Below are 15,196 nucleotides of genomic sequence, written 5' to 3'. Positions count from 1 at the left end.
TCAACATTTCCTTCAGAGAGAAGTATAATTTCACCTCATTGTAACAATGAAATATTCTTGGGTGCCATTGTACCATTTTCCAATTTGTGTCATGTGTCCTTACACCTATCTTGTTTGGAGACAGGAGTACCATGGTATATAAGACCAACCTAAGACATGTGTTGGTCTCTCTCAATAGAGATAACTAACCAGACATTCATTACAAAATATCCTGATAGGTGAGGCAGAATTCAAATTTAAAACAGAATTACATCACAAATCATGTGATGTAAACAAATGGTATTCCCAATCTTCAATCTAAAATAACAGTCACCATTAATAATGAAGGAAAAATATCTTCCCCCAAAACTTCAGATAATTGTGAGGTTGAAAGAATTTTGCCCTAAATCCAGATCATTTGCAACTTTAATTCTCCATTTGGTATAGTTTGAACAGAAGTAGCTCATAGTAGCAGATTTAATATTTCTAATATTTGGCAAACTAGTAAGCACACTGAAGGGCAGTCAAGAGCTGGGCAATCTTAGGAGATTTTTTTCATATTTGAAACTAATAGAATGGTTTTTATAAGGGAAAATTACATATATATTTTATGGTAACATGGTATATTAAACAATAATATCTCAAGACTATTTGTAAGATTGAGAACAAAGTGATGATCATCCCTATCACAAATGAGGAATGTTTTCAAAGAAGCCCTATTAGCATGCAGTGCTCTCCTATCCTACACTCATAATACATATCTCAGTTTTGCCTTCTTATCATAAGTGCTTCCAACATTGATTGAAGATACTTCACTCTTGCGTATCTATTGTTTATATACTTGCTTTTTCTATTGAGTTAAAATTCCCTTAAACATATAATTTAATTGATCTAAGGATCCTTGGGCCTCATTATTTTCCAGACACAATACTAGAAAGCTGTGATCTTTGTTCTTTGGGAATTTAAAATATAGTAGAAAGACACAGTTTTATGAGAAATTACACAAATGATGAATATTACAAAGCTAAAGCACTTGGGGCTATGCCAGCATATTATAGGTAGAACTAACTAATGTTTATCCAGATTAGACCATGCTACCCTAGAAAGTTGGTATTAAAATTAAAAATCAAAGCAACAAATGTAATTGTTAAAAGTGTTGGTAGCAAAAGTAACAAAGTTCTAAGGAAAATGAAAAACAGATGTAAAGGCATCAACAAAGCACCTTTGACAAACATGAACAGGTTTACCAGAGTTTAAAAACAATAAACAAGTAGATTCAAGCATAGAATGGGGAGAAATCTGATTATAAAGGCTCTTGAAATTTGGATTTTGCCCTATTGATAATAAAAACTCACAAGTATATTTTCAGAAGATGAATGACATGGTAACACTTACTCGCCCAAAAATGTCACTATTGGTCCCTCCCTGGTGATGCAATGGGTTACAGCACAGCACTGTGAGGCTATCCACAGCCACTGCAGCATAAATTCAATTCTTGGCTAGGAAGTTAACCCACATAGCACAGCAGACCTCTCCTGACCCACCTGTTGCTCCCCACTCTACCTCTGATTAAATCTCTCACCTCCATACCTCTGGCCTGTACCCCAGTTCTTGTATGTGTAAAAAAATAAATCTTTTTTTTTTGAAGTATCACTATTGAGGCTCTTGGCAGACAAGCAATGGCGAATTTTAAAATCTAGTAGCTCATTAATAAAAATTTATATAAGAAACAACTGTTGCTGAATTGGACTAGAGTGAAGATAGACAGAACTGAGTGAAGGAGTATAAAATTCAAATCACTTTCAAGAAGTAAAACCATATAGGACTTGGTTATTTTTAGCTATGAAAGTCAAAAATACCTCTTAAGCTTTATTTAAGCAACAGAAAACAAGTAAAAAGGAGATTCAAGGAAAAAAGGAACATAATGAGTTAAAGGAACTCAAGTTATCTTTGTAGAGGTGTCACTCATTGAAGCATGGGGATACATAACTTTGAAACTCTGGAGATGACTCTGGTTTTCCAGAGTCATCTGGTTTTCCAGAGTCTGGTTTTCCAGAGTCATCTGGAAAATAGTCATGGAAATGTATAAAATCATGCAAAGCAGGAATATAAATTTGGCTAATGACAGGGTATTAACATAAGTCTAAGATTTTAAACTAAATATAGGGATTTGAATATTGCAAATTTGATACTATATTTTACTATTAATCTGAAGATTTCTATTTCAAAAGCATCAGAATGTTACAAACCTGCTGCAGGGCACTGAGCAGAGAACATTTTAAAATTATGTAGTATCACACTTCTAACACTCATACACATACCCACACACATATCCACTTTGTAAATCTCTTGATTTATTAATATTTCACCGCTAAAAAAAAAAAACTCATCACATTAGACTTTTAAAATATCATGGTAAAGCCCACACTGAATAAAAATGATTCTATTGAGAAGGAATGTAAGCAACTCTGTTTACTGAAAAAACACAATATAAAAAACTATTTCTATATAAATATCCACCCTCATCCATTTTATTTAGCCATGGCAGCCAAGCAATTAGATGATTTTGAGAGAGTAATTTTGAATACGATTTTGATATTTTAGAATATAGAACCCTAAAGAAATGCAACCAGTAGAGGACACCTAGTGGTCTTTAGTAGAATCATTATGTACCTGCAGAAAACAGACAACTTATGCAAGGTTAATAATGACAGTTAGTCATTGTGCTTATCTGACCATGACATTGTCCTAAACCCTCTATTATGAATATATAGGATTGTTTCAAATTAGATATTTTAATAATTTCCATGTATTTCATATGAACTTTATAGCTGTTCTATTAAGTCTGTAGACACAAATAAGTCATTGTAAATTTTCCCCGTAGATTAAATAGAAAACAAAAAATACAATTTGAACAAGCACCCATATATCCTAATATCTGGTATAGTATTCATTTCACATCACTATTTTTCTGGTAATGTGATATATAAATTTCAAATGTAATTGTCTCAGCAGTACAAATGTAACATTAATATGAATATTAGTATGACCTATTAACATATTAATTATATTACATGTAATGTCTATTTAAATTGTACAACATTTCAAAATAGACATTACATAAGACCTTATCATATTTTATTATTTGATACAAACATTTCAAGGGCAAGAGTACTTGGCAAGTAAAATCTGTTTGAGATATCTAAAAAACTCCTGCTTTTGACACTGGCTATATATAAATATGCAAATAAATGGTAAATCTCTCTTTCCTCAATAGTTTCCAATCTTCACTCTTTAGCATCTACATGTAAATATCTACCTAAAGTTCCTCAATAACACTTTATTAAGTCCAATGTTCACACAAATTTCTGTCCTTTTATTCATATCCTCTACTGCTCAGGTTCTGGAAATACAAAACTACTAAACTAGGCTACCTGCACTTCATGTCATATCAAAACACACTCATCTGATCTATTTTGTTAATTTTGGTAATCCAAACTCCAACTTGGAATCTCAGTTTAAGTATCTCTGAAGCTCTCTGATCATGTGAAAAATAAAAAGGTGGTTGTTCACCCCTCCTTTTATGTTACCACTTACACCACCATCTACAATGATTTGCTACTGATCCATTTTTCTTACAAAGCTGGGATATGCTTTGTATTCTCATGTGAAGCATTTGTACTCAGAAACTATTCAGTAAATGCTTGGAAGTGAAGACTGACTAGTCCCTTGAAATTGTTCAACAGATTTAGAAAATGGAAGATAGCTATCTATTGATTTTATTTTGTCATATATTTAGTGGCAAGATGCGATCAGAAAATCTTCTATGTTTAGAACTGTTATAACGTACAAGAAGATTCAAGATTGACACTGAATCCTCCCTATAGATATTTACTTCCAGTCAAGGAAAAGCAAATTGCATGTACGTAAACTTTAGCAATCAAAGTTCTCAATATGAACAAATGCAGGCAGAGCAAGTAGACTTGTTCAAAGAAAAGGTACTAACCATCCTGTGGCCTACAGCCCATCAATATGGAATTTTTTTTTTTTTTGGAGATGAATTTGAACCAAGTTTTTAAGTGAGTGATAGAAAATAAATGTTTTCCGAACATCAGGTGCAGAACATACAAAATTAGAGAAATAAGAGACTTATCCTCTGAAGAAGCAATGTAAAACTAAAAATCAAACAGAAAAGAGTTGCCAGGAAGCAAATATGAAGTGAGTGGTGAGATCAGGGCAAAGTCTGCTGTAGAAGCACAGTGAAGAAACACAGATTTGATATGACTGGCCATCAGGAGCCTCACTAAGTACTGGTAGGGAGCAAATTAGGAAAATACTGCTGTTTGCTATTGGCAAGTCTTAGAATTCTGTGTGTTTTCTAGAACATGAAAGTAGTTAGAATATGAATTGTATGATTCTAGATAGGCAATTTATAGCAAGACTTAGTTTCTAACCTAACTCATTAGAATACTAAAATTAACTAAAGACAGAAAGTGTGATCTGTATTAGATGCCCATAAAATAAATTCCCTTATTAATATTGGTTGTTAAACATAATTTACATATAAATCTATCTCTAAGTCAACATGAAAACCTAATACTGACTCCTACAGAGAATTGTAAAATTCAAGAATTTGTTATAAAATTCTAAAATTTCTATCTATATTAACTTACAATTGCTATCTGTCAGATAACCCATCCATCCACAAAGGTCAGAAACTTGTGTACTTTTCTTTCCTCAAAATGTTAGTGAGGAAATCTCATTACACAAATCTACACAGGTAACATTAAGGGGGTAGTAAATGAAGAGCAGAATATGAAATGCTAGGTGAAGTATTCTAAAGTCATAATTGTAATGTAAGCATCAAGCATTTAACATAATTTTTTACATTACCCATGAAGAATTTATGTTTCAATGACGTTGAATACTACAAATAGATAATTATTACAGAGCAGTATTCCTGTTTTCAGTTACTATCCCCTAATTTTTTTAATGTCAAGCATCACCCTCTTTGATAAAATGAGTAGGAACATCAAATGCAGCATTCATGTTGCTAGAACTCTTCATCTTGACAAACTGAATAAAACCACTCTTTATCACTAAATTTACAATTTATTCTACTCAGTGGTTTGTGACTGTGACAAATTATTAATAATATTCTATTTAATTTGGGGGGATTTACTCACCATGTGAATCTTTCAGAAGGATCACAGAGAATTAGTTCCTTTTGTGGCAGATTCCAAAATAATATTTTGGCTTGGTTCACTATCTTAACTTGAAATACAATAATAATAATAATGCTGAATTTAGAAAATCAAAAATACAAGTAATTGGAAAGATTTACCTATGTTTTTGAAGAATAGAAAAAAGAGGAATATTTTGGCCTGATTTATCTAATTGCCCCAGATTTTTGCCTCACCTGAAAATAATATATTTTCAGAATTCAGAGAGTTCTATTTTTGCATATGAAAAGCATTGATCTTACAAATGTTTCATGAAAACAACTTTCTTCCTGACAACTCAACACCAAGTGTTTCATAAATTAGTTGGTCAAGTCAGCTCTTTTCCTGTGTTAGCCACTACATTCAACTCGATAGTAACATAAGGGCTAAATTTTAAAGTTTCCGTATTTCATTCACAATGTTTCTCCAATTTATCTGGCTTTGGCACTTCTTGTTGTTTTTCAGTTGAACTAATTCAGACTGGAGAAAAATGTATTATTGAAGATAGAAGCAGTTTCCTATAGAAAGCAGTCACTTTTCTTGGGAATGATTCATTTAGAACAGTGGCAGCTTCCAGACTTCACACATTACTTCCCCAAATTTGCTGAATTTAGCATTAACCAGCTTGGGACTAAAACATTCAGAACTCAAAGACATGTGGGTGAACTCACATCTTCCTCTGCAGTCTTATTCCAAACCTTCACCAAACAACTTCTATGATTTATTTGTGTTGTACTTCCACTTGTAAACATATCCTGGTAGCATTTATAAAAATCAGGTAGGGACTTAACAATTTGGAGTTATTCAAGATTCTTTTCTATTTTGGCTTAAACTGTGTGAGTGATAAAATAATAAATCTGCATTAAATTTTGGATTAATTATAGCTAATTTTCCTGGTTTGAAAGTTATTACTAACAGATATTCTATATCCATTATGTAAGTGATGTTACATTGGGGTATCATATAACCAAAAGTATATTCTTCACTCAAAGGAGCTTCTTTATTATCAAGGTCATTTATTTATAAGAAAAATCTTGCCAACTCACAAGTCTGTCTTCAATGTGTTTGATTACCAAATATCTGTGAGTGCATATTAAATTACATTTTTCAGAAAGGCTAGCAGTGAGCTGATGCTTTTGAATAATATCATGGCATCTTTAAAACAGCATCATGTTACACAGATCTAGGTGCCTCTGACCGCTGCCAGGAAAGAGAGGACATCACTGTTAAGTAGTATCCTCCTCTCTGACCACATGATCTCCATTTTACCTGACAGGAGGCCATCTGGTCGTTCTGCTGCAATTCTCAAGGGAAATTGGGTTAAACTATAAACTATAAAACAATAAAAATAGCCACAATGCCCGCTGCATTTTTAATTCACTGGGTATTTTTATCAGTGTATTTTCTTCTCACAGAGTATTTGTGAAAATAATTTTTGTGACTATGTTTTTAGAGATAAATATTCACTCCCTATGTTAGATGGACCACAATCTTAATTTTGAAAAGTAAGGTATATCATTAAAAGTAAGGTAATTATAATTAAAAGATTTTTTATTCTAATTTTTATACAAGCAATAAAATTCAGGCTATAACTAATTTAAGAAGTAAATGGAAATGGAAAGGAGGTCGAACATGCATGAAAAAAATGCATGTTGTAGTGATGTTTTCCAGTTTTGTGTTAAAAGCTTTGTTTCTGAAGTCAGATTGCCAAGGTCTACCTTTTGCTAACTGCAACCTAGCAAGTTACCAGAGAAACAGGAAGATTAAAGGAAACTAAATCATGGAAATAATGAAATACATAATGACATATAGTAAGCCTCAATATATATTAGTTAATATTATCAATAATCATCATGGTTTGATGTTAATATAAAACTGGTAAAATGTCTTGACAACCAAACATTATAATTTAGATGGAGTATGCTATAGAGAGACACATTACTAGATGAATCCAATTTCTCAAGTATGCTTCATTTGATTTTAAATATAATCCATATCCATATTTTAAGAATGATTCATTTTTATGCCTTTCAGCAAGTCTTCTGTAGTTTTTATTTCTGTATGTCATTTCCTAAGATCCTGTGAACCAAAATGTCACTGACAAGCATACACCAAAAAATCGTCATAGCCTCATAGAAATTAGAGTTTATGTTCAAAAAAGTTCTATTTTATGATTTTTATTAAACCTAAATTCCAAGATGTAATTCCAACTGAAACTGCTGAAAAGAATTTTTGTAATGAGTAAAGGGACAGTTCATTCACAGCCAGCATACTGTTCTTATTAGTACAGGGTAAGGCATTATGGAGATCTTTTTGACACTCATTTTTATGCAAGCAATAAAATTCAGGTTATAACTAATTTAAAAAAGATAAATTTAGATGGAAAGAAAGTCAAAAGAGTAATATACAGACTTTGGAACTAGGAACATTTAACTCAGTTATTCAGAAACTCCAGTTGGGTGAGTCCTTTCAGGTCCCACCAACTTCCTAAGAACAGAGGCCTATTTAACAACATATTGGCCAAATGCACCATATTTGATAAACTGTACTATCTGTGTTTTCTATGAAATAATATCTCTCCTGAATACTGTTTTTCATTATTATGAAATGAATTAATAAGGAAAAACACTAGTAAGTAAGTATAGGCAAAGCAAAACAAAATTATTATGCTAAGATCAGTGTTTACATATACAACTTGGAAATATTCAAAAATAATAAAAATATATTACATATATACTCAGATCTAGTGACACAAAGTACACTAGCAGATACTACCCACCTTTGTTAAAGATGATATGTGATATATTCATGTAAGATTTTTAAAAATCTAATAGTGGAAGAGGGGTTATATCTTGTATCATTGGCTTAAAATTTTGTTAAAGTGGATTTTTTATTGTTTTGCATAAAGCCAACTATTTTATATTCATTAATTCCTCAGTTGATTCAAATCTAGTACTTAACCATATCTTTCAAATATACTAATACAAATCACTTATGTGCCAAAAAAGAATATTTTTTTCCTTGAACAGTATAAAACTCATTACACATAGCACAGTTGTTCATTTAAACACAATTTTAGTAAACAATCTTATGATATAGTGGCTTTAAAACAGTAAAAGATATCTTACCTCTTCCCACTGATGTATGTATCTAATTAATCTTGAAAGTCGTAACAGACGCAAGAGACTGAGAATTTTTGTAAACCGCACAATGCGAAGTGCCCTGGCTGTCTTGTAAACTTCTGAATCCATTCCTTTTTCTACAATGAGAAAGATATAATCCACTGGGATTGATGAGATGAAATCAACCACAAACCAGCTTTTTAAATAATTCATCTTGATCACTTTAGGGTCCAGGATGATTTCAGAACTGTCTTCATTGACAGTACCAGTCCTAAAATTCATGATCAGATCCAAAAGGAAAACTGTATCTGATGCCACATTGAAAATAATCCATGGTGTTGTTGTTTGTTCTGTAAAGAATGTGATTCCAACTGGTATGATGACCAGATTTCCAACCATCATTATAAGCATTATTAAATCCCAATAAAACCTATAACAGACAAGAAAATCAGATTTTAAAATATAAACATAACAAGCCCATTTATCCCCCCATAAAAACTACTACTAACACAGTGAAATCAATGAATAAGACTAAAGTTGTTAGGTAAATAATAAATAAGGTAATTCCTTCAATGACTTTAATTTTTTTAATTATAAATGCTTAGAGTTCAATTATAGAATTCTAAAATGTATTTAATATAAAGTTTTATACAAATAAAATCAAGAACATTTCCATCTACATGTTAAAAAAGCATATAATTAACATAGGATATTAATTAAACAACAGAGACATATAATATCAGAAGGTCTATCTTTAAAAAATACTGCTTTAGGGAAGATTCTTTGAAAGTACTTTGAAATACTGTCCATTATGCTAAATTACTCATTGTAGATCATAATTTACATCAGGAAAGTGCATACCAAAATGTTGGTAATACAAGTAATTCTCTAGAAGCATGGATTAGGTCAACCATGGGTTACAGAGTAGCCCATGATTTCACAGTACTACAGATAATCATGATACTCTCCCTCAGTTTGGCCTAAGTTCTAAAACAATTGAACAGTTTCGGCTCTACAGATTTAAAACTAGAACCCACTGGAAATTTGTACTTATTCATGGTTTCATTGACCAACTTCCTCTATTTCCCTAAAACTTTCTTTAATATTTCTGACTTACTTTTCAACATGTCTATGAAGAACATTTTTCCTTTTTTTTTTTTTTTATTTCACCTTAAAACTTCTCCCAGGGGCCCTTCCTGGTTGCACAGTGGGTTAAAGCACAGCACTAAGAAGCTTAAGCCACTTCCACATGAGTTCGATCCTTGTCTGCCCTGGAGGTGATCCACATGGCGTGGCAGACCTCTCCTGACCCGCCCACCACTCCCCTCAGCAGTGTACTCTGTCAGTCGGCCTCTTCTGCTCCCCACTCTGGTGAATCCTCTCACCACCCCTGCATCTCTGGCCTGTACCACAGTTCTGTATGCACAAATAAATAAATCTTAAAAAAAAAAACTTCTCTCAATTATATTTTGGAGAAAAGAAAATCTAGTCCAGTTAATATGCATATCCAAATTCATCAAAGATGAATATGTTATTTATTATCATTTAGGTTTTTTCATAGTTGACTGACATAACAGAATTGACAATAATGATTTATACTGTTGTTTTTTACACAATAACTATGCTTTTACTACATAAAAATTAAGAAACAAATCAACCAATACTTTATGAAATAGTCTATGGAAACATGAGTCAATTTGTCAATTCATTGTTATTGCATATATAACTCCTATAGCAGAATTTTCTATTAACAAAGGTGTTTATATTTTACATTAATTCTCCTACTTGTACTATTTGGGTAAGGACAGAGCTACATAAGCCTTTGGAAGTTACTATCGGCCTTATTTATAAATAACCCCTGAGATAAAAGTAGAATTACAAGACAAAACAAAAATATGCCCTGTGTCCCCTTGCCCCAACCTCTCAGGGCTATACAAAAATTAAATGTTTGCAATTTTCAAAATGTATCCTGTCTTTCTACTAAAAGTTACCTATAAACTTATGGACAAGTAAACACATACCCTTATTAATCAATAAAAAACTGTCAAATTCAATGAATTTTCTTTTCTCCTCTCAAAGGATATGAAAACTGTGCCATATAATACACTGAAGACAGAGAAAAGAAGAGGGGCAGTGCAATACCATAATAGCTATTTCACAAAGATGTGACACTGAATTCTAAAATGAAATCATGTGTGCCCTGAGGAGTTTCTCTTTTCTGGACACTACTCCCAGTCTTCTCTAAGTCCCACTTTTCCCTCCCCTTGATTGCTGGTATTCCCTTGGGTGTCACACATAGCCTTTTTATCCTTTCTCCCACAGAGGCTCTTTGGCCAATATTATGTACCCAGTCATATCTTTAAATGATTAATTCATAACTGATGACTCCAAAAGCTTCTTCTCCAGTTCATCCTTGTCTTATAAGCTTCTGGATCCTCATAATCAGCAGTCCTTTAAATGGACACCCTTGAATATCTCACATTCATGTCAGTGTGCTTAAGTTCAAACTCTTCATTTCCTCTCCCACATATATTCCTTATATATTCCCTATGTCAGAAAAATGGAACAACCTTATACTTAATTTACACAGCAGAAACATTAGAGCTAGCCTATATAACACTTGGTCCTAAATGTAATTAATCTCATATCAATCACCAGGCTATTTGGTGTCACACCTAAATTTATACTGAATTCATTCATTTGCCCTTTAAGATTACCACCACAGCTGTCTTCCTTACCAGAAATTCTTACAGATGCTTAATTTGGACAAAATTAATTAAATCATCTAATCCTAGATGCCCCATCTGTAAAGTGAAGATTGATATAGAACCAAATGCAAGCTTAATTACTATGAATATGTAATATGAACTACATATTAGATAAAATAATATAGGCAAACCACAGATCCTAGCATATAGTAAGCCTTGATTAAGGTTCATGATTTAGGTACATAATTGCTGGTGGCATATTTTGTATTTATTTACGTTTCCTTACCAGTAGCTTACCTCCCATTGAAAAATACTCTATTTTATAAGCACCCTGTGTTCTCTCATTAAGATAGACATTAGTGGTTAAGGACAAAATATATTCTATCCTTCATCACCAATAGACATGAAAAAGATAAAGTGTAATTCATTATAATAGCAATAGTGTTTATCACACCAGAATTTTTTATTAGTGGCATTGAAAAGATCTAAAGCCATTAGATATTTTGATATTAGTATGAATTTCCATTAAAACTTAAAATTTCCTTAAAAGTATAATTGACTCTACTTTTGGGCATAATTGTATAATCTCTGCCATGATAAAAGCATTCTTCAGTTAATATAGATTCATTCCTTAGTTAGCTAAAATAAAGAAAATACAGTTATCACCCACTCTAGAAACACTACGTTATTTTAAAACACTGAATATTTTCCTGAAAACTGACCTCATGAGATGCCTGCCCACATTCTCATGAGTTTTCCATCTTGACTCTGTCCTGAAAATTTCTCTGGTGTGCTGAGTCTTCCTCCTTTCCTGAACTCTCAAATTCTATGACCCATACATTTTATTACAGAATTGCTTTTCCTATCCATTTCCTCTTTCCATGTCCATTGTTATTTTTCTGGTTCAGATAAAGCTATTTCTTGCTCAGAAAATCTCAAGAGTCTCCTCTTTATTGAATCTGATCAATTCTACCAACCAGTCTCAGAGCAACTTAACATGTAGTTAGCCAGGTCAAAAACTACCGATGACTTCCACAGTTAAGTAAGAACAATTTAGCTTGGTTTTCAAGGCAATCCATTGTTTAACCTCCTCCTCCTTTTTCAGCTTCACCCTTAACACCCCATTTCAAGCACCTTGTATGTCAAGCAAGAGGCTACTTGCCATCAGACATGATGGACAGGAGTTACAATGAATTCCATTCTACCTATTCTTTCCCTCTTAGTATTCAATATTTCCTATTCATTAAGCCCCACTCTGGCAATGAATTTCTTAGTTATTTTTACAACTCCCAGAGCAACATATATTTTTAGTATGCTTCTTATTTTATTTTTGATTTTGTTTCAAATTGTCTTAGCTTCCTCTGTCATTAATGAATTTAAGTCCTTTGAAATTAAAAACTACTCTGTCTTCTCTTTTATTTCTACAGTAATAGAAACAATATCTAGGATAGCTAATACTATTAATTGATTTTAAAGAAAATATACACTGGTGGGCCCTCCCTTGTGGCACAGCGGATTAAAGCACTGCACTAAGAAGCTTAAGCCACTTCCGGATGAGTTCCATCCCTGCCTGTCTGGGAGGAGATCCACAAGGTGTGGCAGACCTCTCCTGACCCGTCCACTGCTCCCCTCAGCAGTGAACTTTGTCAGTCTGCCTGTTCTGCTCCCCACTCTGTCCCTGGTGAATCCTCTCACCCTCCGCATCTCTAGCCTGTACCCCAGTTCTGTATGAATAAATAAATCCTTTTTTTTTTAAGATTTATTTATTTGTGCATACAGAGCTGGGGTACAGGCCAGAGGCTCAAGGGCGGCAAGAGGTTTCACCAGAGACAGAGTGGGGAGCAGAACAGGCAGATCTACGAAGTACACTGCTGAGGGGAGACAGCGGGCGGGTCAGGAGAGGTCTGCCGCGCCATGTGGTCACCTCCAGGGCAGGCGGGAATCAAACTCTGCGAAGTGGCTTTAGCTTCTCAGTGCTGTGCTTTAACCCGCTGCGCCACCAGGGAGGGCCAAATAAATAAATCTTTAAAAAAAAAACAAGAAAATATACATTTTGATAAGACAATCATTAATACAATAATTTCTTAATATAGTTTTATGTATTTATATTGTAATGGTATCTTATCATAGGATAATTTAAATAAATAAAATAGAAACCAAAGATATTAGAAATATGTTCTTAGGTAAGCCTACAAACAAAAAGTTCTGCATTTGACAACTTTATGATATATCCATTTACTTCTATTCATATCTTGCTCTAAAGAGGCAGTCTGCAAAAGATCTTGGTTCAATTTTGAAGGCAGACTATAGTGCAAATTCTAGTACCACTAGCTGGAAGGTTTGGACCATTTTGTCTAACTACTGTAAAATTTAATTTTCTTCTACTTCTCTCAGAGATGCTCTACAGGATGACAGCATGCAGTAGTATCTGCAGAGTGTATAGAACTTTTTACGTAGAAAGTTCTCTTCTCTGAAATACCAGCTAAACAAAGAGGGTACACACTAGAAAATTTCAGTAGTGGTAACCCAAGGAAGCATTTTTACCTTATACTAAAAGTAGATAATATAGACTAACTAAAGTAATATTTCAATAATATCATTAATAACTGATAATCTTGGGGGTCTTTCTGGTGGTGCAAGTGTTAAGTCTCAGCACTATTAAGGTATCACCAGCCACTGCAAAAGGAGTGGCATGCAGTTCCAGCCCTGGCCAGGGAGCTGACCCACATGGAGCAGCAGACCTCTCCTGTCTTTCCCCTTGTTCCCCTCAGCAATATTTTTCAGAAAATCTGCCTGCTCTACTCCCCATTCTGTCTCTGGTGAATCCTCTCCCCACCACCCACCCCCACTCCTCTGACCCTACACCCCAGTTCTTGTATGTATAAAAAAATCTTTAAAAAAAATATAACTTTACTAATTATATACTTTTCATAGACAAATTATTTTATGCAAGGAGTCCATTAGAAGTATGAAAATGTCTTTTAAAGATTGGTTCATAATTCTAAACTGTGAAGAATTCAAAATTCAGTCCCACTTCTTTCTCTCTACCCAACTGCACCCCTCTAAGACTGGTGGTAAATAAAGACAATGCCCTCTTCCTAAGAATTCCCCCTACACCCAGTCCTTCAGGTTCCCCAGCCCTCACAGGGTATCTGCTCGATGTGAGTAGCTGATTACTGAAATTAAGCCTTATAACCTTTAAACAATTGCCATAGTTCACGAGTGGGGATGCTTCCCACTAAATTGTTCTTTCTAAATATTAAATGAATTAAACATTATCTCAAATAAAATAAACATTTATCATTAAATGAGAAGGAGGAAAAGATTTCTGGTTAAATTCCTGAAATGGTACTAGATTTAATACATCTTTAATATGTCTTATTAACAGATTTACACATGGCTGCTATTTTATTTATGGTTGAAGTCAAACAATGTAACAAATACAACCCATAACATTCAGATTCTTAAAATTAATTTTTTAGATACTAATTGGTCATCATTGGTAATATAGTTGTAAACCAACTTATTTATCAATCTAAATAAAAAAAATAGAAGTTAGCTTTACTTTTAATAAGATATAATTCTTGAAATAGTTTCAAATCTTAATTAAAATTCATTCAATTTTCAAAAGCCCAACTACTAGCCCACTTATTAGACACAGATCTTTCGGGGGAAAATGACATGAAATGCCTTCTTTTAAGTTTTGCAGTAGTATTACATCAGAGGCAATTAACCCCTCCAAGTCTCAATAGCCAATACCTGAACTTTGATCTGATGAGTTTTCATATACCCGTTGTCTTAAACCTTATTACTTATACAAGTATCCTCATGTTGAGGTTCACATTTTGAAGTGCATATGACATTCCTAAGTATTGCAAAGCTTCCTTGATGATGTAATTTGGTGTAATGTCTTGATGTCTCTAAAAGACAAATTCATTTTATATGATGGGAGTTCTGGAGGAACATGAATGGGAGGTGGTACAAATAACATCAGAAAATTCAAATATGGGCAATTTGATGTGAAAATATGCTAGCTTTCATAATATAGGAAAACCTTGCTAAGATCACAATGTATGAGTTGAGTTTGACTTCTGAATAAAACTAACTTAAATAACATTTGAAAATGCCTTCCAGTAAACAAAGCAATTTACCTATGAGATCAGAG

The 15,196-nt window shown here is 33.2% G+C and overlaps 1 protein-coding gene across 1 annotated transcript in view; it reads right to left on the bottom strand.

The window, feature by feature from the left end:
* The window catches only part of HCN1 (hyperpolarization activated cyclic nucleotide gated potassium channel 1), a 350,252-nt gene that overhangs the window by 258,116 nt on the left and 76,940 nt on the right, over positions 1–15,196 (bottom strand). The window contains exon 9 of the mRNA XM_004678468.2: positions 8,330–8,753. Coding sequence (XP_004678525.1) covers positions 8,330–8,753 — 424 coding nt within the window. The remainder of the gene's footprint in view (positions 1–8,329; positions 8,754–15,196) is intronic.

This window comes from Condylura cristata, unplaced genomic scaffold, assembly GCF_000260355.1.
Source record: "Condylura cristata isolate star-nosed mole 26May11 unplaced genomic scaffold, ConCri1.0 scaffold00007, whole genome shotgun sequence".
Taxonomy (NCBI): domain Eukaryota; kingdom Metazoa; phylum Chordata; class Mammalia; order Eulipotyphla; family Talpidae; genus Condylura; species Condylura cristata.
Note: the sequence above shows the minus strand (reverse complement) of the source record. Positions and strands in the feature narration are given on the sequence as shown.